This window comes from Littorina saxatilis, linkage group LG5 (assembly GCF_037325665.1).
Source record: "Littorina saxatilis isolate snail1 linkage group LG5, US_GU_Lsax_2.0, whole genome shotgun sequence".
Classification (NCBI taxonomy): domain Eukaryota; kingdom Metazoa; phylum Mollusca; class Gastropoda; order Littorinimorpha; family Littorinidae; genus Littorina; species Littorina saxatilis.
The window spans coordinates 28,893,961-28,918,996 of record NC_090249.1 but is presented as its reverse complement, the minus strand read 5'-3'; the positions used below and the strand labels follow the sequence as shown (position 1 = coordinate 28,918,996).

The window sequence follows — 25,036 nt, the reverse complement described above, 5'->3', positions numbered from 1 at the left end:
TGTCCCTGTTGATTTTTCTACGAAAACAAAGATAGAAATCCAAGTTTCCTGTTCGGAGTTGAAACTCTTGTATGTCTGTTACTGCGGTGTGTGTGTGTGTGTGTGTCTCTCTCTCTCTCTCTCTCTCTCTCTCTCTCTCTCTCTCTCTCTCTCTCTCTCTCTCTCTCTCTCTCTCTCTCTCTGAGATGTGTTTCCGAGTGTGAGTTGATGACTGAGTATGAGTGTGATAAACTGTTTGAGGGAATAACAAATGCCAAAACATGCCCCACCAACACAGTATTAAGATACTAGCCTACACAATACCATCCGATGACTGTCAGCACACTCGAATGTAACAGCACAAATATCATGTTCACCGCTAAAGATCTGTCCAGGCATTTTACCTTGAACAAGTCAACTTTACAAGGGCCTCCTTTCACTTATACACGTACCCCAACACAGCAGCCTGGCTGCATTCTATTCACAGTGCGATACACTTACCCCAACACAGCAGCCTGGCTGCATTCTATGAATTCACAGTGCGATACACTTACCCCAACACAGCAGCCTGGCTGCATTCTATTCACAGTGCGATACACTTACCCCAACACAGCAGCCTGGCTGCATTCTATTCACAGTGCGATACACTTAACCCAACACAGCAGCCTGGCTGCATTCTATTCACAGTGCGTATTTTTTTTGCGCGTGAAGGAATGTACCTTTGTTTTAAGTTACATTTTTTTTATGAAAACATCAGAGACAACAAATCAACACTTTTTCAAAGTACCATGCGATTAGTCAACCAAGCACGTTGCTTTTCGGGGGGAATGTTTCCAAAGGACGGAAGGCAAAGAACCAACTTCCGCTCATTAAGATGAAACAGTTCCCGTTATCAGAGTTGCACAGCTATGCAATTTTAGCTTTAAACAAATTAAAGGTTGCATCTTTACCACGCGGATTGATCTGTCTCTTAGTCTTATACTCGGGATGACCATGTTTCCACTTGGTACACATACCAAAACTCTACAGCCGGACTGCTTACTGTGCAGAGTGAGAATGTTTAAGGCCAAAAAAAAAGTCTGTTTACGGTATCCCGACCAACCCTATTTTTTTCGCGCGACCCTAGACTTTTTTTTGGCATTTGGGGAAAAAAATAAAAAAAAAAGCAGACAAGTGATCACCCCTACCCACCCCCCTGCGGGTAAGAACCAATCAAATCAATCCCAACCCATAGTACTAAAATGTTACTTCCTGCAGTCACAGAAGAGTAAACGAAAAATGTGGGGAATCCCCCAAACTATGTGTACAATTCCACATCCTGGTTATCTATGTTACTTCTCGTGATTGTTTTTACAAGTCCACTATTATAGGCAAACAGAAGAGAGAACAAGTCGCGTAAGGCGAAATTACTACATTTAGTCAAGCTGTGGAACTCACAGAATGAAACTGAACGCACTGCATTTTTTCACAATGACCGTAGTCCGCCGCTAGTGCAAAAGGCAGTTAACTTGAGTGACGAGCCTATTCAGCGCGGTAGCGGTTGCGCTGTGCTGCATAGCACGCTTTACTGTACCTCTCTTCGTTTTAACTTTCTGAGCGTATTTTTAATACAAACATATCATATCTATATGTTTTTGGAATCAGGAACCGACAAGGAATAAGATGAAATTGTTTTTAAAACGATTTCGGAAATTTAATTTTAATCATAATTTTTATAGTTTTAATTTTCAGAGCTTGTTTTTAATCCGAATATAACATATTTATATGTTTTTGGAATCAGAACATGATGAAGAATAAAATAAAAGTAATTTTGGATCGTTTTATTAAAAAATAATTTTAATTACAATTTTCAGATTTTTAATGACCAAAGTCATTAATTAATTTTTAAGCCTCCATACTGAAATGCAATACCGAAGTCCGGCCTTCGTCGAAGATTGCTTGGCCAAAATTTCAATCAATTTGATTGAAAAATGAAGGTGTGACAGTGCCGCCTCAACCTTTACAAAAAGCCGGATATGACGTCATAAAAGACATTTATCGAAAAAATGAAAAAAAACATCTGGGGATTTTATACCCAGGAACTCTCATGTAAAATTTCATAAAGATCGGTCCAGTAGGTTAGTCTGAATCGCTCTACACACACACACGCACAGACACACGCACACACACATGTACACCACGACCCTCGTCTCGATTCCCCCTCTATGTTAAAACATTTAGTCAAAACTTGACTAAATGTAAACAGTGCACAGTCGGACCTACCATGCAAACACCAGTTCTTCCCATTCTTTGGTAGGTATGGTCACAGAACAAATTTGACATTTATAGTATAAATGCTATTATACCCCCCGAGTAAAAAAAATGACAACGCACAAGAAAATTGGTTATATTGGGATTTCTTTTTATCTCAACAAAACGAGGTTTCAACATCATTACCAGAGCAAAGGAGGCGAAACAACATGCAAAAAAACCAGACCCGTTCTATTGTTCTAAGCTTTGTAACCTTAGATATTTAATGTACGGCTGTTTCTCAATTGCGGCGGTAGTGTGTCTACCAGATCGCAGACCTATAAAGGGAATCCCCTGAATCGCAAACAATAAAAATAATGATAAAAATAAATAAAAAATACTTCCCTGAAATTCAGGTCATTCTTGTTGAATTCAAAGAGATTTGTGTATTCAAGTCAATGGTACGTGAACTGAATATTCATTTTTATGCAAATCAGTTGTATTCACGAAGGCTTGTTTAAGCGTGCAGTGTTTGACCAATCAAAACCAGAGAGTTGACATTATTGTATTATAGTCAACTAAATATTCTTTTTTTGTATGCAAATCAGTTGTATTCACGAAGGTATGTTAAGTGTGCAGTCAAAACCAGAGAGTTGTCAACCAGGAAAGAATGTCTTCCTGTTTGAAAAAATCCACATCAGAATGGTTATGGTTTGTGGTGGTCCTTTGACACCGCCAACAACTTCCTCTTTCTCATGAGATAAGGAAATACCCAAGAAGAACATTCGCGTACTGAGACTTGTTTGATTTTCAACAATTCAAAGCCCATTTAGGGTAAGGATTCAACTTTGATGGGACCTTGTTTCTTTGATTGTGTGTGTGTGTGTGTGTGTGTGTGTGTGTGTGTGTGTGTGTGTGAGTATGTGTGTGTGTGTTTCTTAAAGGGAATTTGTCAACCGAAACCTTTCAGAATAGTTTCTGTGTGTAGCGAATTAAAGGTAAAAATGTTAAAAGAAGTTTTGTACACGTACAACACGCTGGCTAACTCCAAGAGTTTTTCTTGCCCTCCTCAACTCTCTAGTGTTTAAAGCCCTCGTTCATACGTGCTGACATGGTAGAAAGAAAGAAATGTGCGATCTTTCAGTTTTTGTATTGTTTGGCTCCATTGCTTTAGAATAACCAAGTTTTCATAGCAATTAGAAACAGTTCGCTGGATGGGGCTCAATCAATCAATGAGTCTTATATCGCGCATATTCCGTGGGTACAGTTCTAGGCGCTCTGCAGTGATGCCGTGTGAGATGAAATTTTATACGGCCAGTAGATTGCAGCCATTTCGGCGCATATTTACCTTTCACGGCCTATTATTCCAAGTCACACGGGTATAGGTAGACAATTATTAACTGTGCCTAAGCAATTTTGCCAGGAAAGACCCTTTTGTCAATCGTGGGATCTTTAACGTGCACACCCAATGTAGTGTACACGGGGGGAGGTTCGGACACCGAAGAGAGTCTGCACACAAAGTTGACTCTGTGAAATAAATTTCCGCCGAACCTGGGATCGAACTCACGCTGACAGCGGCCAACTGAATACAAATCCAGCGCGCTACCAACTGAGCTTTATCCCCGCTAGCCCTTTCTAGCACGTCGTTGCATTAGTTGTTGCTCAATTTGTATGTAATCCCTTGCATAGTTTGAGGAATGTAACATCTTCAAAACTGGTAATAAATGGAGGAATGATTAGCACGCGTGAAAAGATGTCAGGATAACGTACACGCTCAAAGATGTATAAACACAAGTTCTTTAACAGACATACACACCCACGCACACACACACGCACGCACAAGCATGCTACACACACACACACACACGCACGCACAAGCATGCTACACACACACACACGCACAAGCGCACACGCATGCTACACACACACTTTCTCTCTCTCTCTCTCTCACACACACACACACACACGCAAACACATATGTATATACTCACACTTTCTCCCTATCTCTCTCTCTTTCTTTCCCTCTCTCTCCCTCTCTCCTCCACCCCACAAACACGAACGTTTTTATTTTTATAAGTAGAAAGTGTCTCGAATATAGTCAATATAGCTAGTAGGCCTAAGCTGATTTGGGTTTGATACGACCGTCATCCGCTCACTACCAAGGGCAAGGTACACAGCTTCAGCTCAATCAACCCATCAACACTAGAGATCCCAGTGTCAACAGAATGGCAGATGGACAGAGTAAAACCTATACAGTGGTACCCCATTTAACACACCTAAAAATAAATCTCACATAATCAGGTCTTGAAAGGAGGGAGTAAATTTACTTAGATTTTGAACCGAAAATCTCCAAAACAAGGTCTCAAAAGGGAGTAAGTCTTAAATTGGTGGTGGGGGGGGGGGGGGGGGGTTGGTGTGGGTCACAGTGTGTGGCGGGGGGGGGGGGGGTCTTAAAAGGGGGATTCCATTGTAACCTGATTTTTTTTTTTTTACTTTTGGGAAGACGCTTAAGTGTGCCCTTTTAATCGATAAACAATAAGATTATATAACACACTTGGTATCTGTATGTTTACTTACTTACTTACTTAGGCCATTATGAACCCCCGGGGGAGCATAGGCCATCGACGACAATTCTCCATCCGACACGGTCCTGGGCTGCCCTTTCGATCTGGCTCCAGGTCTTCCCCTGCCTGTTGATCTCTGCTTCAGTGTCTCGTCTCCAGCTGTTGCGCGGCCGGCCTCTCTTCCTTTTCCCTTGTGGATTCCACTTCAGGGCTTGCCTCGTGATACTGGATGCTGGCTTTCTCAGGGTGTGCCCTATCCAGCCCCATTTCCTCCGGAGAATTTGCTGCGCCGCTGGTTTCTGGTCAGCTCTCTGCCAAAGGTCTTCATTTCGGATTCTGTCCGTCCATCTGATGTTTAGGATGCGCCTCAAGCAGGTGTTGACAAAGATTTGGATCTTTCCCAGCATGGTCTCTGTTGTCCTCCATGTCTCACACCCATAGAGAAGAACAGACTTGACATTTGAATTGAAGATCCGAAGCTTCGTTCTTTGGCTAATCTCCTTGGAACTCCAGATCTTCTTTAGCATGACAAAGGCTCCCCGTGCTTTCCCAATCCTTGCTTTGACGTCCCTGTCCGAGCCTCCTTGTCCGTCAGTGATGCTCCCCAGGTATACAAAGGACTCCACTTCCTTGATGGGCTCCCCATTGATCATCACCGGATTGTCGGCTGTGGTGTTGGTCTTAATCAATTCGGTTTTCCTCTTGTTGATCTTGAGATCTGTATGTTTAACTGTACATTAATCTGTGGCACAGCTCATTTAACATTTACTTTTGGCGCGAATTCTTACAATACATAAATGGACAAGAATGTATTTATCTATGCGGTTGTGTCTGCGGCGTCAAAATTTGCGACATCAACATAATCATGAATCCACACACACACATACATATGCATATGCACATACACTTAATCATTTTCATTTACAAAATACTCAAACGTCTCAACCCTAATTCGCAATTAAACATTATATTTAAATCAATAGGCCTACCATATCTAAACTTGCTGATACACATTTTTGCTATCAACAAAATATGATTTATAATTTTGTTTGTTGGGGTATGCATTCCTGGTAAATAACCAAACAATACATCATGTTCTGTTAATATAACATTTTCTTTCGTATTAACAAAAATACATCTAATAACTTGTTCCCAAAATAACCTCATTTTTCTACATTTCCAAAAAAAGTGTTCAATATAATCTATTTCGTTACAAAGACTACACAAATTATTTTCTTTCAACTTCATCTTGTGGAGTAAAATGTTTGTGGGGTAGATATTATGTAATATTTTCCATTGAAGCAACTTTATTCTTTCCTCGCTTGTACATTTAATTGCCAAGAGCCAATATTTCTCGTCAATGGAAATATTATATTTATGTAACCAGAATTTTACAGAGCAGGGTACGCTTGCTTTTGCATTTGTTAAAATAGCGCGGAACTGTTTGGGGGAGGTTTTTTTTAACAGGTCTTGTAGACAGGGCCCAGATTCGTCGCGGGGGGGGGGGGGGGGGGGTCTTAAAAGGGGGATTCCATTGTAACCTGATTTTCTTTTGATTGTTGGTACGACCGTCATGATCTCACTACCAAAGTACACAATTTCAGCTCAATCGGCCCATAAATACCAGAAATGTAAATGTGAACAGAAGAAGAGACATTGAAACCTATACACCTTCCTCTGTAAGGAGGGCCGCAACAACCAGCCGGCATGACTGTGAAGACTTGAAGTGTGTGACCCTGAAGGCACCTCTCCATTCCAGCAAGGGGGTGTAGTTGTTGCTGCCCGGTGGTTTCATTCACACAACAGCGAACACACAGCCACTTGACCGTGCTAAAATAGGCTACAGCTTAGCAAGGTATTCCTGGAAATAGCGGCCTATTATGGTCAAAGAAACGAGCTACATGTAGGTATAGTTCTGGTATACTGAAGCGGACTCTCTCTTTTGACTACATATTCCGTGTATAAGCGGACTCTCTCTTTTGACTACATCTGGTTCTGTCCGGACGATTGTCAAGTTCTTTTTACACAGTCGAGGACGTTCTGGTTGTGGTTCAGTGTTATAACATAACGCAAGAGAAGTATTAAAACAGCACTAATTAGACAGTAATTTACACTCAAACCTCAGAAAAACATCGTACGTGTATGAATGTGTGTGTGTGTGTGTTAGTGTGTGTGTGTTAGTGTGTGTGTGTGCCGTGTCTGTGCATGCCCGGAGTGCGTGCGTGCGTAGGAGCGCGCGGGTGTGCGTACGTGCTTGCTTGCGTGCCTGTGTGTATGTGTATGTGAGTATGCTCCAGTTAGTTCTATCGTCTCTCTAAAACATATCAAAACAAGCAAGTGCATGCGAATGAACCAACGTAACGACAAACATGCTGTTAACGAATCAATGCATCCAAGTATGAGGTGAGTTCTCTGTATAGTAACTAACGCACAGTGCTCGGACGAAGCCAGAGCCCCAAGCTATTTTTGCTACCTGGCGATTTTGTGTACACACTACCCTACACTTGGTACCTAAAATAGACATTAGTAATTTCTTCCCGGAAACATCCGCCGAGTATGGTCAAAGACAGCCACAACATGTTGTTACTGCTTTAATGACATTGGGGGTATATAATATGATTATATGCTGCATCAACAATATTTTAAAAAAAAGTCGGGTAAGGCGAAAATACAACATATAGTCAAGCTCAGTCGAACTCACAGAAGGAAACTGAACGCATTGAATTTTTTCCGCAAGACCGTATACTCGTAGCATCGTCTGTCCACCGCTCGTGGCAAAGGCAGTGAAATTAACAATCCAGAAAAGCGCGGTAGCGGTTGCGCTGAGGAGGATAGCACGCTTTTCTATATCTCTATTCTTTTTAACTTTCTGAACGTGTTTTTAATCCAAACATATCATATCTATATGTTTTTGGAATCAGGGACAGACAAGAAATAAGATGAAATTGTTTTTAAATCGATTTCGGAAATTTAATTTTAATTATAATTTTTATATTTTTAATTTTCAGAGCTTGTTTTTAATCCGAATATAACATATTTATATGTTTTTGGAATCAGAAAATGATGAAGAATAAGATAAACGTAATTTTGGATCGTTTTATAAAAAAATATTTTAATTACAATTTTCAGATTTTTAATGACCAAAGTCATTAATTAATTTTTAAGCCTCCAAGCTGAAATGCAATACTAAAGTCCGGCCTTCGTCGAAGATTGCTTGGCCAAAATGTCAATCAATTTTATTGAAAAATGAGGGTGTGACAGTGCCGCCTCAACTTTTACAAAATGCCGGATATGACGTCATCAAAGACATTTATCGAAAAAATGAAAAAAAAGTCTGGGGATATCATACCCAGGAACTCTCATGAAAAATTTCATAAAGATCGGTCCAGTAGTTTACTCTGAATCGCTCTACACACACACAGACACACAGACACACACACAGAGGCACACACACACACACACACACACACACACACACACACACACACACACACACACACACACACACACACACACACATACACCACGACCCTCGTCTCGATTCCCCCTCTATGTTAAAACATTTAGTCAAAACTTGACTAAATGTAAAAAGAAGCATTTTAAGTAACTTTATTGCAATGCGGTGTCCTTAAAAATGGAACATATCAGATTCTGTTACTAGTTATGTATTGAAGAATTGTGTGTGTGTGTGTGTGTGTGTGTGTGTGTGTGTGTGTGTGTGTGTGTGTGTGTGTGTGTGTGTGTGTGTTTGTGTGCGTGTGTGTGTGGGTGGGTGCATGCGAATGATTGCGTGTGTGCGTGTGTGCCTTCGTGCGTGCGTGCGTATGTGGGTACGTGCGTGCGTGCATGCGTGCGTGCGAGCGAGAGACAGACAGACAGACAGACAGACAGACAAAGAGACATGAAGAGAGAGAGACAGATAGGGACAGACACAGAGACAGACAGACAGAAGAGAGAACAGGCAGGTAGAACCCCACACAAAATCAACTTCAAGTGATTATTTTTTCACTAGTTCTTACACACACACACACACACACACACACACCGGGAGAGAAAGAGAGAGGGGGGGGGGGGGGAGGCAGACAGCCTGACAGAGACAGAGAGAGACATAGGTATACTCTCACTTTCTTACGCGGCTCATTTCTAAAGTTGGAAAGATACCATGTGCAGACTGTAAAAAAAAGAAAATCGAATGAAAGCAGAGAAACACTTTGCTGCCTGTTATGGTCAACCGCGCGAGCGAATGATTCTGACCAAATACGAGGGGACTTTTCCAGGAAAACATTGCTAATGTCTATTTGAGTTACTTACACAAGCAGCCGAGTTTACACACTCGCCTAGTAGCTGAAATTGACTGTCAATGTTCGACCCCGACTGGACTTCCTCGGTGATGACATAATTGCTTGGATTATCCACATTGATGAGATTGAGCGTTAACGACTACAAAACTAAAACAGGCAGTAATAATTCCGATAATGTTCTTCTTGTGATTACATTTGAGACTTTTAGCTTGTGCACTTTTTCTCCTAACTGAACATGCAACAGCCATATGCACTGTCGTCGACGAACCTGTCGTGCACATTTTACATTCTTGTTCAACACGGCGTATGATTTTAGCGCCCCCCCCCCCCCCTCCCCGCCACTTCAAAGCAGTGTATAAGTGGCCGTTTCTCTCTCTCTCTCTCTCTCTCTCTCTTTCTCTCTCTCTCTCTCTCTCTCTCTCTCCTTTGACCACCATGTGTATACACTAAGAGTTTAGTTCAAAGTTACAAATAGTACAACATAACTCTTTCGTAAAATATTGAGTTGAGTGACCACTGGCTACGCCGGTCAAGTCAAGGTCATAATGTATAATCACAATCGTCTGCTGTCTGGCGGTTGGTATTCAAATATGGCTGCTTGCTCACGAACTAAAATAGCTACATGTGTCATAGATGTCTTCCTAGAAATCACCGCCCGTTTTGGTCAAAGGAAGCAAGAGGTTTTCTTTCCTAAAATGGTCTCATATGATATCCATACATTTAAGTAGTATGGAGGGTTCTTTATTTCAGTCTGAGTATACTACTTGCAAGTGTAGCTCTGGTTCAGTGGATATGTCATTGTTCGCATTCGAAGAATTGGAGAGAGAGAGAAAAAAAGAGAAAAAAAGACTGTGTCATAGAGACGATACAATACAAATGAAAGTCACGTGTACACCAACCAATCAACCAATTTAAAAGGTTTGGTGCTCACGTAACAAGGCTCCATACCACACCACATCACATTGCTACCATTACATTACATAACACGGCAATAAATCATATCACATAAGGCAACACATTACATAACACTTAACCACACCATACCCCACAACGTCACCACAAAACGTCACTTCATACAGCTACATGCACGCCACAACAGTGCCACGTCACACCCCACAACGTCACCACAAAACGTCACTTCATACAGCTACATGCACGCCACAACAGTGCCACGTCACACCCCACAACGTCACCACAAAACGTCACTTCATACAGCTACATGCACGCCACAACAGTGCCACGTCACACCCCACAACGTCACCACAAAACGTCACTTCATACAGCTACATGCACGCCACAACAGTGCCACGTCACACCCCACAACGTCACCACAAAACGTCACTTCATACAGCTACATGCACGCCACAACAGTACCACGTCACACCCCACAACGTCACAACAAAACGTCACTTCATACAGCTACATGCACGCCACAACAGTACCACGTCACACCCCACAACGTCACCACAAAACGTCACTTCATACAGCTACATGCACGCCACAACAGTACCACGTCACACCCCACAACGTCACCACAAAACGTCACTTCATACAGCTACATGCACGCCACAACAGTACCACGTCACACCCCACAACGTCACCACAAAACGTCACTTCATACAGCTACATGCACGCCACAACAGTACCACGTCACACCCCACAACGTCACCACAAAACGTCACTTCATACAGCTACATGCACGCCACAACAGTACCACGTCACACCCCACAACGTCACCACAAAACGTCACTTCATACAGCTACATGCACGCCACAACAGTACCACGTCACACCCCACAACGTCACCACAAAACGTCACTTCATACAGCTACATGCACGCCACAACAGTACCACGTCACACCACACAACGTCACCACAAAACGTCACTTCATACAGCTACATGCACGCCACAACAGTACCACGTCACACCCCACAACGTCACCACAAAACGTCACTAGCACTTCATACAGCTACATGCACGCCACAACAGTACCACGTCACACCCCACAACGTCACCACAAAACGTCACTTCATACAGCTACATGCACGCCACAACAGTGCCACGTCACACCCCACAACGTCACCACAAAACGTCACTTCATACAGCTACATGCACGCCACAACAGTGCCACGTCACACCCCACCACTACAAACTTTTTCTTTTTCAAATCCAAAAACAAATAGACTGCCAACGTTCTAAAATTCAGAATCCACATTTTTAATTTCTTCAAAAAGTTTCGCTGTTGAATTCAGACCTAAGAAGCTAGAGAGCTGCAGGCTGTACTCTAAGTCTTCAAATGTATGTGTTAACTACTAAGCATTTGACATGTCTTGAAGTGTATTCAAGTGCTTAGTGAAAGATTAGGTCCTTCCCGAGTAAATTAAACCATCTTGTAAACCACTACAGATCAGTCAATGCTTATGTGTACACGCATATGGTGTAAGACCTTTTTTCCACTTGAACGCATGCCAAATATCATCAGCCTCATTTGTTTTTACCGTGTAGAGTGGGTTGGTTATTTTACAACCAAATTTATAGCAATTACCTGTGATTTTTCACGCTTATGAAGTACATTCAAGTGCCTTTATCAAGTCATAACGTTCACGACAAAACCCCTGAACAAAGGGTTATGAAAGGAGCTGTGGCCGTATTGGTTTTAAGTATAAGTATGAGTATAGGTATTTTGTTGTGCTTTAGTACTGTCATCGTCAGAACCATTTTCCTGATATCAACACGAAAATACGACTGTCCTACTCTTGTTTGTAGCTAACATCTGTTGCACTTCCGGCATATTTAAGTAAGTGTCTAATTGCCATTGCCCCGAAACAAGTAGCCTTGATTTTTAATCTAACATCTAAAATTACGATTTGTGTGTCCATTATTAATCTCGGTTATAATTCTATATTTATGTGCCAAGACAAGACATCCTCAAAACTGGTTGAACTTGAAGGCGGAATTTCATTCATTTCATGAAAAGACTTTACCCTGGGTAGCATTTCTAGACGGTCCTTTTCTTAATTGTACACGAGCAGGCAATGGATTGTTATAGCCATGAACAATTCGTCATTGCCTTACGTGGATGCGGTCGAGCTGTCCAGGTGAAAACCTAGAGCCATATTCGATTGCTGTATGCTGTATTCCAAGAAACTGAAATGGCCACAGCGATTCTGACACCATGTATGGAGTATCATTAATAGACGCTGACATCTTTGCTCGAGAGACCTTGAAGTAATAATGAACTCGCTTTCTGCGTCTGATGTAAACGTATGTACCAAGCTGGAAAGAAATGTGTGGAAGTATATTTATTTTCAAACCCATCCCTTGTTATACACTATAAGTATCGCCTTAGCTCCCCTTACGAAATACAATTAGTACTTAATTTCAAACGCACAACCCCCACCCCGCCCCTAATAAAGTTTTTTTTTTCACGGCATAACAAACGTAATGTAACTGACAGATTGTATCGTCTTTTGTCTGATAGAAACAGTAAACAGAATCTCTCAAAAGCTTTTTTTAAATTGATAATTCTATGATGCTATCAATTTTAACAAAATGCATGTACTAAGAAATACCTAAATTTTTATTTTTTAGAAAACTGTTACATTTGTTTGGTAATCGCTGGCTGTGTCAGACTTTTCTGTTTCAGACCACCAATGTCCTGTGTTTCTGTTGGTCCGTGTGTCTCGGTGTCTGAGTAGCTGCCTGTGTCATATTCTCCCAGCTGACTCATACGTCTAGAATATTGATTAACTTCCTTGCTTATCGTGCCCATAGAAAGGGGCTTCAGAGCAGTTGCTTATCACTAATACTAAATCGTTTCTCTCTGTCTCTGACAAGCAAAAGTCAAATCATAAATCAACAATGGCAAGGCGGAATGATTCCCAACCATGCAATCGACCGATATCGTGTAACAATCATTTATTCTCAAATCCACAAATGCAGTAGCGCAAATGTCTTAGAGCTTTGGTCAATATAATACAAAGATTATCTGTCTTCGTCAGTGTTTTGTACCTGCGTCAGCAAAACGTCAGATACAAATCAGTACATGTATTGGCAAACTAATGATTCTGAAGCATACATGAGGATGTCTCCTCTTCCCCGTCCCTCAAATTCATTGGTGAAGATATCCAAAATAGCCTATAATGATCACGAATAACTGTCTTCGTCAGTGTTTTGTCAGCGTCGGCAAACGCCAGATAAAAATCAGTCGGGGCAAAGTAATGATCCCAAAGCATGCAGTTCGAGTATGTCTCCATTAAAAGCATTTATTTACCGCTTCAAAAATTCATTAGAGCCTTCGCCAATATGACTACATCAAGTCTTCCAACCGTTTGTCAGCATAAAGTCAGCTCATGGATCAATGATGGCAAAGGAATAGGTCCTAATCATGACAAAGGAATAGGTCCTAATCATGGCAAAGGAATAGGTCCTAATCATGGCAAAGGAATAGGTCCTAATCATGGCAAAGGAATAGGTCCTAATCATGACAAAGGAATAGGTCCTAATCATGGCAAAGGAATAGGTCCTAATCATGGCAAAGGAATAGGTCCTAATCATGGCAAAGGAATAGGTCCTAATCATGCAAATCTATTCTCGCATGGTTAGTCAAACAAAAACGTTCGCTCCCAGGCTTGCCGTCAGCGCTGCAAGAAGGCCAAATATGTCCCGCGTCGGGAAAATCCTCTTATCAACTTTCATTCTGAAGTAGTCCTACATACTTCACGTCCCTAAAGTTGGTCACAGGTACACACGCCTGGTGGTGTACTATTATGTAGGCGAGTCGAGAGCGCTACACACTCAGCACTGAAGAAGGCTTGACAATGCGTGGTGGAGATATGAGCGTGTGTTCAGTCGTGGTAGGGGCACGGCCTATTTCACTCATGCCCACCGACCCGACAGCCAACCCCCACTTCGCTAATCTCTCGGTCCCCGTGTGCCTTATATGGGAGACCGCGTCTTAGAAAGGGGGTCGATTTTCGCGGAAAGTACCGTTAGTAAGCCAACCCACGCTTGCCGTATAAGGCCTGTGGTTTAGCGCCTGCCGATATTCCGTTCAGACATCGTACGCTATAAAAAGGCAAACACAGCCCTGTCTAATTAACAATTACTCTCGGAACAGCTACCTACCGGTTCGGTTCTCTGAACAATCTCGTGCTTTTTTCACCCAGAAACTTTCTAGCTACTACCTCTACCTATTATCATGTGTGACGAAGATGTTGCCGCTCTTGTGATCGACAATGGATCCGGCATGTGCAAAGCCGGCTTCGCTGGTGATGATGCTCCCAGAGCCGTCTTCCCTTCCATCGTGGGGCGACCCAGACATCAGGTAAATGTCATTGCTATTTTCGTCCACGCAGCGACAGATCGTAGGCTGTCGTAGTCAAAGTGGCTTTTAGGAGCCAATGAGGCTAACGGTTGTATCTTTGGTTCTTGCCACGAGTGCAGCTGGCTGTGCTCTGTGAAACGTGACATTTTTCTTCTTTGTTATACTATTTTCTTTGATTGCTGTAGTCGACATTCGTTTGCTCTATTCCTCCCCTACACTCACACACACACACACACACACACACACACACACACACACACACACACACACACACACACACAGAAAAAGCTGATTGTGCTCTGTGACAAAGTTTTGTTCTTTCTTGCGCTATTTCCTTTCATTGCTGTACGCGACATTCTTTTGCTCTACCCCTAGCCTACACTGACACACACACACACACACACACGCACACACACAAATATGTGTTTCCGCATGTCTCAGTGGCATAGGGGTAGGAAAACTGAGAGATTTCGGCTGTAGCGTTTTCGTAGACATGGGAGACATCATAGTATTGGCTTTAAAACTGCTCCAGTTCCTCTCAAATTACACAAATGGTGTTGATTTTGGTAGATATGAGACAGTTTTAGTCAGTGAAAGTAAGCCGCCCGGAGAGCGTTAGCTTTAAATTCTTATTCTGTACAGTCGACGCGGTGATCCGCTTAATTAGCTGTTCCGAGACATGATCCAGGCAGTTTGCCGCAGGTGTAGATTTGATGATGAAAAGTTAGCAACCTTTGACTTATATTTTATATTAAATGTTTCCATTCCTTCTTTTTTCAGGGTGTGATGGTTGGTATGGGCCAGAAGGACAGCTATGTGGGAGACGAGGCCCAGAGCAAGCGTGGTATCCTCACCCTCAAGTACCCCATCGAGCACGGCATAGTCACCAACTGGGACGACATGGAGAAGATCTGGCATCACACCTTCTATAACGAGCTGCGTGTGGCCCCCGAGGAGCACCCCGTCCTGCTCACAGAGGCCCCCCTCAACCCCAAGGCCAACCGTGAGAAGATGACCCAGATCATGTTCGAGACCTTCAACTCACCAGCCATGTACGTGGCCATCCAGGCCGTGTTGTCCCTGTATGCTTCAGGTCGTACCACCGGTATCGTCTTGGACTCTGGTGATGGTGTCACCCACACTGTACCCATCTACGAGGGTTACGCCCTGCCCCACGCCATTATGAGGTTGGATTTGGCCGGCCGTGACCTGACAGACTACCTGATGAAGATCCTGACCGAGCGTGGCTACAGCTTCACCACCACTGCTGAGCGTGAGATCGTCCGCGACATCAAGGAGAAGCTCTCCTACGTTGCTCTGGACTTCGAGCAGGAGATGCAGACCGCTGCCTCTTCTTCATCCCTGGAGAAGAGCTACGAGCTTCCCGACGGTCAGGTGATCACCATTGGCAACGAGCGCTTCCGTTGCCCCGAGGCCTTGTTCCAGCCATCTTTCCTGGGTATGGAATCTGCTGGTGTCCACGAGACTACCTACAACTCCATCATGAAGTGTGACGTCGACATCCGTAAAGACTTGTACGCCAACACTGTGCTATCTGGTGGCTCCACCATGTACCCAGGCATCGCCGACAGAATGCAGAAGGAGATCTCTGCCCTCGCCCCTCCCACCATGAAGATCAAGATCATCGCTCCCCCTGAGCGCAAGTACTCTGTATGGATCGGTGGCTCCATCCTTGCCTCCCTGTCCACCTTCCAGCAAATGTGGATCTCCAAGCAGGAATACGACGAGTCCGGTCCTTCCATCGTCCACAGGAAGTGCTTCTAAACGATCTAAGCAAAAAGAACTTGTGACAAAGAGACAGAAAGCTGAACGGGTGGACAATTATCAATTTAATCCGGATTAGAACCATGAAATGCTCAAGTCATTCCCATTTTTGGTGGATAATCTTATGTGCTGATATATTGATAAGATAATGATACCTTGATATTAATTTTTTATATCTTGATTCATGTGGTTCATGCTTGCTCAGCTTTAAACCAATCAATATGCTATCAGGTTGTGAGTGTTTATGAATGCAGTAAATGATGTATGACTGTGTGCCTGCTTGTGAAATGAATGTAAGTTTTGAAGTATGAGTGTCCGTGATACTGTCTGTGATAGTTTTAATGGCATGTTTAATAATAAATGATGTTCATTTTTTTTAATAAACTATGCAATTTTTTGGCATTTTGGTCTTCGAGTGTATTGATTCTCTCTGTGTTGCTGTCTCTGTCTGTCTGTCAGTCTGTCTGTTTGTCTGTGTGTCTTGGCTGTCTGTCCGTCTCTCTCTCTCTCTCTCTCTCTCTCTCTCTCTCTCTCTCTCTCTCTCTCTTTCTCTCTCTTCATCTCTCCCTTTCTGGTGTGTGTGTGTGTGTTTGTGTGTGTGTGTGCTTTCTTGCTTTGTACCATGCCGTATTAATCACTGGATCAGTTGAAATTAGAAAAATAAATATTTAAATGAAAATATATTCATTCCAAAAAGCCCACACTGGCTTTAGAATAGGGAGGGGCACCCGACCAAACCTACAACACAAGTTTTAAATAGTAATCTTAAACCAAATTCAAATAAGGGATAATTACACAACCCGAAATGCTCTCCTCTTTCTCTGTATCTCACAAAGCCCAAACAAACTAACTTGATGAAAAACCTTCTGATACTGCGACCACCAAGCTCTGAACATCCCCCCCCCCCCACCCATCCTCCCACCCCATGTATGTTGTAATTGTTCAAGTGTTTTTCGGTTATATGGATCTGTCCTTTTGGTTAAGTGATGTCCTGTAATGTACAGAATTATATGTATCATTGTATGTAAAAAAAAAAAAAAAATTCATCAAAAGAGAATAAAAAAAATAAAATAAAAAAATATATCATAAATTCACAAGAACAAAAAAAAAAAACCAAAAAAAAAAAAAAACTTGATGAAAGTGTGCCCAAACGGGGTCCTCTATTTTCTTCCCATTCCCATTCTGGTTTCGAGGGTCAAGTTCAACTTTTTTTTGTAACATGGTTTTACCCGCGTTTCGAGAACAACTGCATTTTTCTTATCTTTTTTAATAATGTTAATTTCACACATACACACACATTAAAAAACAAACAAACATGCACGCACTACGCGCTCATAAACGCACAAACACACGCACGCTAGCACACCAGAGACATATTTATACATCTCTGCACACACACACACACACACACACATACACACAAATGCGCGCGCGCGAGCACACACACTGACGTATAATAATAATAATAGTAGTAGTATTTAGTAGTAGTAGTTGAAGTAGTAGTAGTTGTAGTAGCAACAGCAGTATAGTAGTATACGTGTAGTAGAAATATCGGAAGTCGACACTCTTATTGCTTTCTCGTGCATATGAGGGACCGAACCCGAACTTTCTCGTCAAAATCTCTGCGCTTGGTAGAAAAAAAAGTCCAATCCAGCATTAACAGTGCAAGAAGGGGACGCACTGACCGGTCCAGTTACACCATCCTCCATATTGTGTGTCGAACCCAGAGGCCACACTGACCCTTAGCAAGGGACGGACTGGACGGACAGAAAGTGCAGCTACAAAGGCTGGCTGACCGGCGTGACAACACACCTGTGGGCTGCCCAGACAGTGAGAGCACCTGGTCAGTGGAAAAGGTGGGTGGGGGAGGACTGGAGGGAAGGGGGGGGGGGGGGGGAGTGCTTGGGCAGTCGCCGGCAGGTGTGTAAACGTGATGGAGCGCGGAGGACGCTGGTTGTGTTACAGGGCTGTGCAGTGATTTCTGATACAATAGGAAGAAGGAGAGAGAGAGATGGATGGATGAATGGTTTATTCATTAAAGGCAGAGTAAGCCTCCCGTAAACCATCACAGATACGGTCAGGCTTTTACACACAGTACAAACACCCTTTCATTTAAACACTCACCAATTGAGAACATCCTAGGTGCCCTCCGTAAAGAGCGAACAATTTTCAAAGAATTTATTTTTGCGTGGTTTATCTTACCCCTGAGCCATCGTGAACCCGTGTGATCCAGTTTTCCCTTTTCACAATGCAGTCGTCATAGTTAGTCATTTGAATGCGACTCGACGTGAGCTTATCTACAATAGCACGTTTTTTATGCACGAAACAACGGCTGTGGTTCACAAGAACTCTAGCGATGGCTTTTGACTGTTGAGAGGAACGGCGATTTGCACTGATAAACCGGCCGTCGTCTGCTACGACCCTTGCGTGACCCTGCTTCCGGGCTTTTCTTTTTTTAAACTTTCACAACTTCGAATTGTTCTGATCTTGTCTTGATGAAAAACGAATTCTTTTATGATTAAAGAATGTTTGTGTAACAAGCTGTCAATTTATTATTTAGATTTTAAAAGTTAGGTCTAGCGCAAAAACGAGGCGCCGATGTTGTTAACGGAACAAGTCTACGAAAATAAATTCTTGGAAAATGTCTCACGCTCGACAGAAAGCAGCCAGGATATTCCCGTTCGGTGAGCGTTCAAATGGAAGTATGCTTGTACTGTATTTAGACGCTCGGGGAGCTCTGTGATGGTTTACGGGAGGCTTACTGTGCCTTTAATAAGGCCATAGCCCCATATGAAGGAGTGTGAAGCGAAAGAAAAACAAAACATACGAATAAATACACAAGGAGAGAGAGAGAGAGAGAGAGAGAGAGAGAGAGAGAGAGAGAGAGAGAGAGAGAGAGAGAGAGAGAGAGAGAGCGAGATAGAGAGAGAGAGCGAGGGGGAGAGAGAGATGGAGAGAGAGAGAGTGTGTGTGTGCGTGTGTGTGTGTAGTGGAGTGTGTGTGTGTGTGTGTGTGTGTGTGTTCAGTTGTATGTGTACACTGTGCGCGCGCGTGTGTGTGTGGAGCATGTGTGTGGGTTTGTGTGTGTGTATGTGTATGTGTATGTGTGTGTGTGTGTGTGTGTGTGTGTTTTCATCTGCTTGTGTGTTGGATTGGGTATGTCCACAAGCATATCGTCCGTGATTGTAATATATCTCAAAACCGTTGACGTTTCCCTCATGTCTGTATCACTTTCTGTCTACTACACCGTCTGTATGTTCGTTCTCAAACTCTGGTAAATTAACCCTAACCTGATTGATTTTGTGTGTCAGAGGACTCCAAAAATCAACATTCATGAAATGGATTCATGTGCCTGTGGACTGACCATGCACAAAGACTGACATTATCAAGGACAGGTGAAACCACGACTGCGACAGATTTTGCGGGTGGCTCAAGCGTATATCTTGGAGGAGGAGTGGCAGGTGTTGTGGGTACCGCCGGGTACATAGTAGGAATGGCAGGTGGGTGAATTGGGGGGGGGGGGGGGGGGGTTGAGGTAAGGGAGCGTAGGACACTAGAGTGGGGTACGTTGTGGTGTGGGTTTGTATGGGCTGGAGTACGATTTCCATGTTATGTTCCTAATCCACAGCACTTGTATGAATGTTTTAGGTTGGGATTAGCTGTACGTGGTTCACGGGTATGCCGCTCTTGCAGACTGCTGTGGAGTAGGGGTGAGAGAGAATTGTGGAAAGAAAGAGAGAGGTATTATGCACCCTGTGTCCCCCCCCCCCCCCCCCCACCCCCCAAGTGAATAGATAGAAGGAGCAGAGGCAGCAATCGTTCGAATGCAGGCTCCCTCTCTCTCTCTCTCTCTCTCTCTCTCTCTCTCTCTCTCTCTCTCTCTCTCTCTCTCTCTATCATTAAAAACATGATATTATTAATTAATCTCTCTTTAGGGCCAGGGCCAGATGTAATAAAGCAGATCACTGCGTACTCTATTACCCTCGATAATAAAGATATTTCATTGACATTGTCATCTCTCTCTCTCTCCCTCACTCTCTCTCCCCCCCCTCTCTCTCTCTCTCTCTCTCTCTCTCTCTCTCTCTCTCTCTCATATATACCACAAATCACTGCACTGCCTTGCAGAACAGGGGGGTTAGGAAGGGGGGAGTTTTAGTTTCCTGAAAATTCTTGATATTCATCAACTTTTTTCCATAATAATCTTATTCGTTTTCCATAACCTCCTTACACAAAATTTAGAATGCGCAGCTGCATATAATAATGAAGGGAACACATTAAGCAAAGAGAGGGGTAGGCAGACACAGCGAGAAATAGACATTCTTTCTTTATTTGGTGTTTAACGTCGTTGTCAACCACGAAGGTTATATCGCGACGGAGAAATAGACATACATACATATATTCATTCATACATTCATACATTCATACATACATACTGACATTCATACATTCATACATACATACTTACATACATACATACATACATACATACATACATACATACATACATACATACATACATACATACATACATACATACATACATACATACATTCATATCAGCATAGTTTATTCAGGATTCAAAGATAAACAGTATATGTATAACACAATAATTATCTCCTGAAAATAGACACATAATTATGTACACCTCATATACTTTGCCATAGTCTCAACGGACAAATTGTGGCATTTACATTTACTTTTCTTTATTTGGTGTTTAACGTCGTTTTCAACCACGAAGATTATCATCGCGACGAGCGGCGTTTACACTGCAGGCACGTGTGTATACATACATACATACATACATACATACATACATACATACATACATACATACATACATACATACATACATACATACATACATACATACATACATACATACATACATACATACATACATACATACATACATACATACATACATACATACATACAGACAGACAGACAGACAGGCAGGCAGAAAGACAGACAGGCAGGCAGAAAGACAGACAGACAGACAGACAGGCAGACAGAAAGACAGACAGACAGGCAGACAAAGATATTTATTAACCTGTGAATCATCCATTTTTAAACTGAGTTTTCTCAATCAAAAACCTCAGTTCACAATAGACTGATGTACAACACTTTAACTGAACACCCAATGAAGGTGACATACACCTCCACACTTTCGTACAGTACAACATTGCTACGTAACGTGAAGCAACAATAGACGGAATCTCTCTTTCAACAGGAGAGTTCTCACTATTTACCTATAGCCGTTGCGTTGGCGGCTGTTGGTACTTCTTACTCAAAAACTCTCGAATCAAACCTAACGTTTGCATTTCGTAAGAGATAATTATTGTGATGATTTCCTGAGGCGAGCCTTCTTCGCTGAGTCAGGCTTGGAATGTGTCAGCCGTAGCCTATTTACCGGCCTTTCACACCCAAAGAAATCAGCCGGTCCGTATCCCATCCCTTGAAAACTGTTACATACTTTTGAATCCCAACGGACAATCGATTGGGTTTTTGAAGAGCACTTTTGAATTTCAGCGTTGGTGGAAGAGGGTGCGCTTAGAGGCATTGACAGTGATCGTTAGACGGGCCCCTGTCTATTTTGCCAAAGGCAGAACATCAATTCCCCTTAATGACTCTTTCAAATCACCCCAAACAGGCAGACAATTCGGCATATGTCAGTGAACAACACAACTTCTTGTTTGTGGAATAAAGAGCACGAAACCTACTTTCTATCGTAAAACCATAACAACGAAGAATTAAGATTTTAACCGCTGGAAAGTTTTCTCAGACCTGCTGTTAGCATTATTCAATTCATAACAACTAATTAGGACTCTACTGAAAAGCCGAAGAGTAAATTGTTGTGTACATATAGTTGTGTCGAGATGTACACCTATTGTGCGTATTATTTGATCTGTATCTAGTATTAATTAATTACGCGTAGGAATACTATTAATTTGTGTGAACCGGCATGGCACGTGTGTATTAATCAAGGCGTATTGTAAAATGAATGCGCGATAATCGATAAGATGGAGCTACTGACTAGAACTTCACTGAATTATTCCCCCATTCCACACAACCGTTCTAGGTCCCGTTCCCGTACCGACTAAGGACGGCTGCCACAACAATGGAACGCTGCGCAAACGGCCGTTTTTGGCATCTTTGACGCAATCATGACCAACTAAGATTCTTTTTGGAGTGGTATACATATCAAAAAGAAAATAGTCAGGTTTAAATTTGATTGCTTCATTTCAATGACTCAGACTGTCAACGCGTTCTTGTCCAGTCAGCAGAAATGCAAATTAGCTTCTCACGAACGTAAAGGTACACTTTAAGTTTAAAGACGTCGTCCTACAGAATTGCAGAAAACATCCGGCCTGTGTGTCCTCCACAATGTTTTCTTTTCAATGTGAAATATGTTGTCTTGCTTATTAAACTGGTTCTGGTGTTTAGAAAATTCAGATGCAAAACCCTTTCTGCTTATCACGGAGAGGGTAGGGATAGGTGATAGCGCAGGGTGTCGTGGTGGAGAAAGAGAGAGAGAGAGAGGGGGGGGGGGGGGGCTAGATAGAGAGATTTAGATAGAGATATTAAGAGAGAGAGAGATTTACAGAGAGATTTAGAGAGACAGACAAGCAGAGACAAAAGTAAACATGCAGAGAGAGAGAGGGGCCGGGGGGGGGGGGGGGGGCAGAGAGAGAGACAGTGAGAGACACAGAGAGAGAGACAGAGACAGGGAGACAGAGACAGACAGACAGACAGACTGACAGTCAGATTGAAACACAGACAGACCCCCAGAAAAACAGACCGGTGTCACGATTTCATCTTTCGCCTGTGAACATATTTCCCCCTCGATATATACTCAAGACTGAAATGTTGTTTCCTGGTAAAATTAAGAAGTTAAATTGTTTATGGACGAAAAGCATGTGAAGAAAATTGGTGGTGAAATTTCACCCCCAAAATCGATTTTTTCGAAAACGTGTACCGAGTGGTTACGTCCCTTGAGTAAGAAGGGAAACATTTGAGGATGAATCAAATTTCAAGTTAAATAAAAAAAATATTGGTTGGACAAATTTGGCCCCATGAATGTAAGGTACACAAGGTCGCTTATCAGTACTATTGAAGGGTGTTTTTTTGTTCAGTGTAGAGTTTATACTAGCTCAACGAGGCCGAAAATCGAAATATCAACACGGCGAAAGATGAAAACGTCACACCGGCAGATTGACAGACAGACAAACAGTCAGACAGAGAGAGACGGAGAGTCACAGTCAGTCACGAGTCAACACGATTGAATTTACTTTGTAGGTTAATTGCTGGACTCCAAACCGATGATTCATGAGACACGATAATTAGCATATATTTAAGTTTTGCTAATAGTTAAAAGCTGTTTATAGCTGTTAAAAACACGTAGGTTTCTGCAGCAGCAGGAAAAAAAACACAGTTCGCAAGTGTTAGTTTTCCTTCTGTTGGTATTGTTTCCTCATTCTGTGACCAATCACTCCAGTCATAACAAGCACTGAGATATCGACATATAAGGACCGAACCTCGTACTAAATTAATTAAACAAATGCGAAACTCAGCACCAAAAGCGGCTGAGTGTGTTTCAAGTTGTAGGCCCTATGTTCTTTTTATATCTTCTCTTTTCATTTTGTCTTCCTTGTTTGTGCGAAGCTTGTAATAATGTTAAGTATCTCTGAGTGCATGAGTGTCCTCGTGGTGCAGTGTTCAGCTACTGATCGATACATCTAGGTTCACCTGAGAAAACTATTTATCAAGAGTTTGACCCGAGAGTGAGAGAGAGGGAGAGAGAGAGAGAGAGAGAGAGAGAGAGTGTGTGTGTATGTGTGTGTGTGTGCGTGCGTGTGTGTGTGTGTGCCCGTGTGTTTGTGAGAGAAAGATAGCCAGAGAGATCGAGAGTGAGAAAGAAAAACACATGCAGAGAGAGAGAGAGAGAGAGAGGGAGAGAGAGCGAGAGCGTGTGTGTATGTGTGTCACGTGAGAGTGTGTGTTAGTATGTATGAGTGTGTGCGAGTGTGTGTTTGTATGTATGTGTGTGTGTGTGTATGTATGTGTGTGAGAGTGTGAGTGTGTATATGTGTGTTTGTGTGTGTGTGCCGGTGTGTGTGTGAAACTGAGAGAAAGAGACTGAAAGAGAGAGAGAGAGCGAGAGAGAGAGAGAGAGAGAGAGAGAGAGAGAGAGAGAGAGAGAGAGAGAGAGAAGAGAGAGAGAGAGACTATATTAGAGGGAAATGTATCAGTGGTTCTGAATAAGACAAAGCCTAATTCATGCTGCCATTCCTCTCATCGGCCCTCCCCCTCCTCCCGTCTCCCATATTCTCTTTCCCTCTTCGCTATACACACACATACACGCGCACAAAGTCATACACATTGCAAAGTAAAAGATTTCTTGACATGGTATATCAAGCGAACATTTTGCGTCCAGATCTTGCAACAAACACAAGGCGAAACGCCATAGATGTTCTGCAATCATGTACCAAAATAACAAAAATTCGTGCAGAAAGAGATAATCACGTGCGATTGATTACGAGATCTACAAAGCGGACTTCACGATATAGCTAAGCACATTGTACGTAACCCCCTCCCCCATTTTTACACAACCGTCTTCCTCTTTCCTTTACCAAACACGCCCTAACGTTTCACGGTCACATAAATTTGCATTCCAAGGTTTAAAAGGTCGCCTGTCCCTGTGTCAAACGAGACCGTAGCTGAGCTGTCATTCTGCGTCGCACACTATTTTATTGTTTGCTGCTTGTAGCGGCTGTGCCTTCGAAAAACTCCTAGTATGGTAGGCGGTGAATGTCAATAGTCAGATTTCTAAATAAGTCGCGCGCCTAAATAAG

At 42.7% G+C, this 25,036-nt stretch overlaps 1 protein-coding gene across 1 annotated transcript; it reads left to right on the top strand.

Moving 5' to 3' along the window:
- Positions 1 to 14,161: 14,161 nt before the first annotated feature.
- Positions 14,162 to 16,586, top strand: LOC138966780 (actin, cytoplasmic-like). The gene is made up of 2 exons (XM_070339117.1): positions 14,162 to 14,399; positions 15,180 to 16,586. The coding sequence occupies exons 1-2, from the start codon at positions 14,274 to 14,276 to the stop codon at positions 16,182 to 16,184; spliced, it is 1,131 nt and encodes a 376-aa protein (XP_070195218.1). The 5' UTR covers positions 14,162 to 14,273; the 3' UTR covers positions 16,185 to 16,586.
- The last annotated feature ends 8,450 nt before the right edge of the window (positions 16,587 to 25,036 follow it).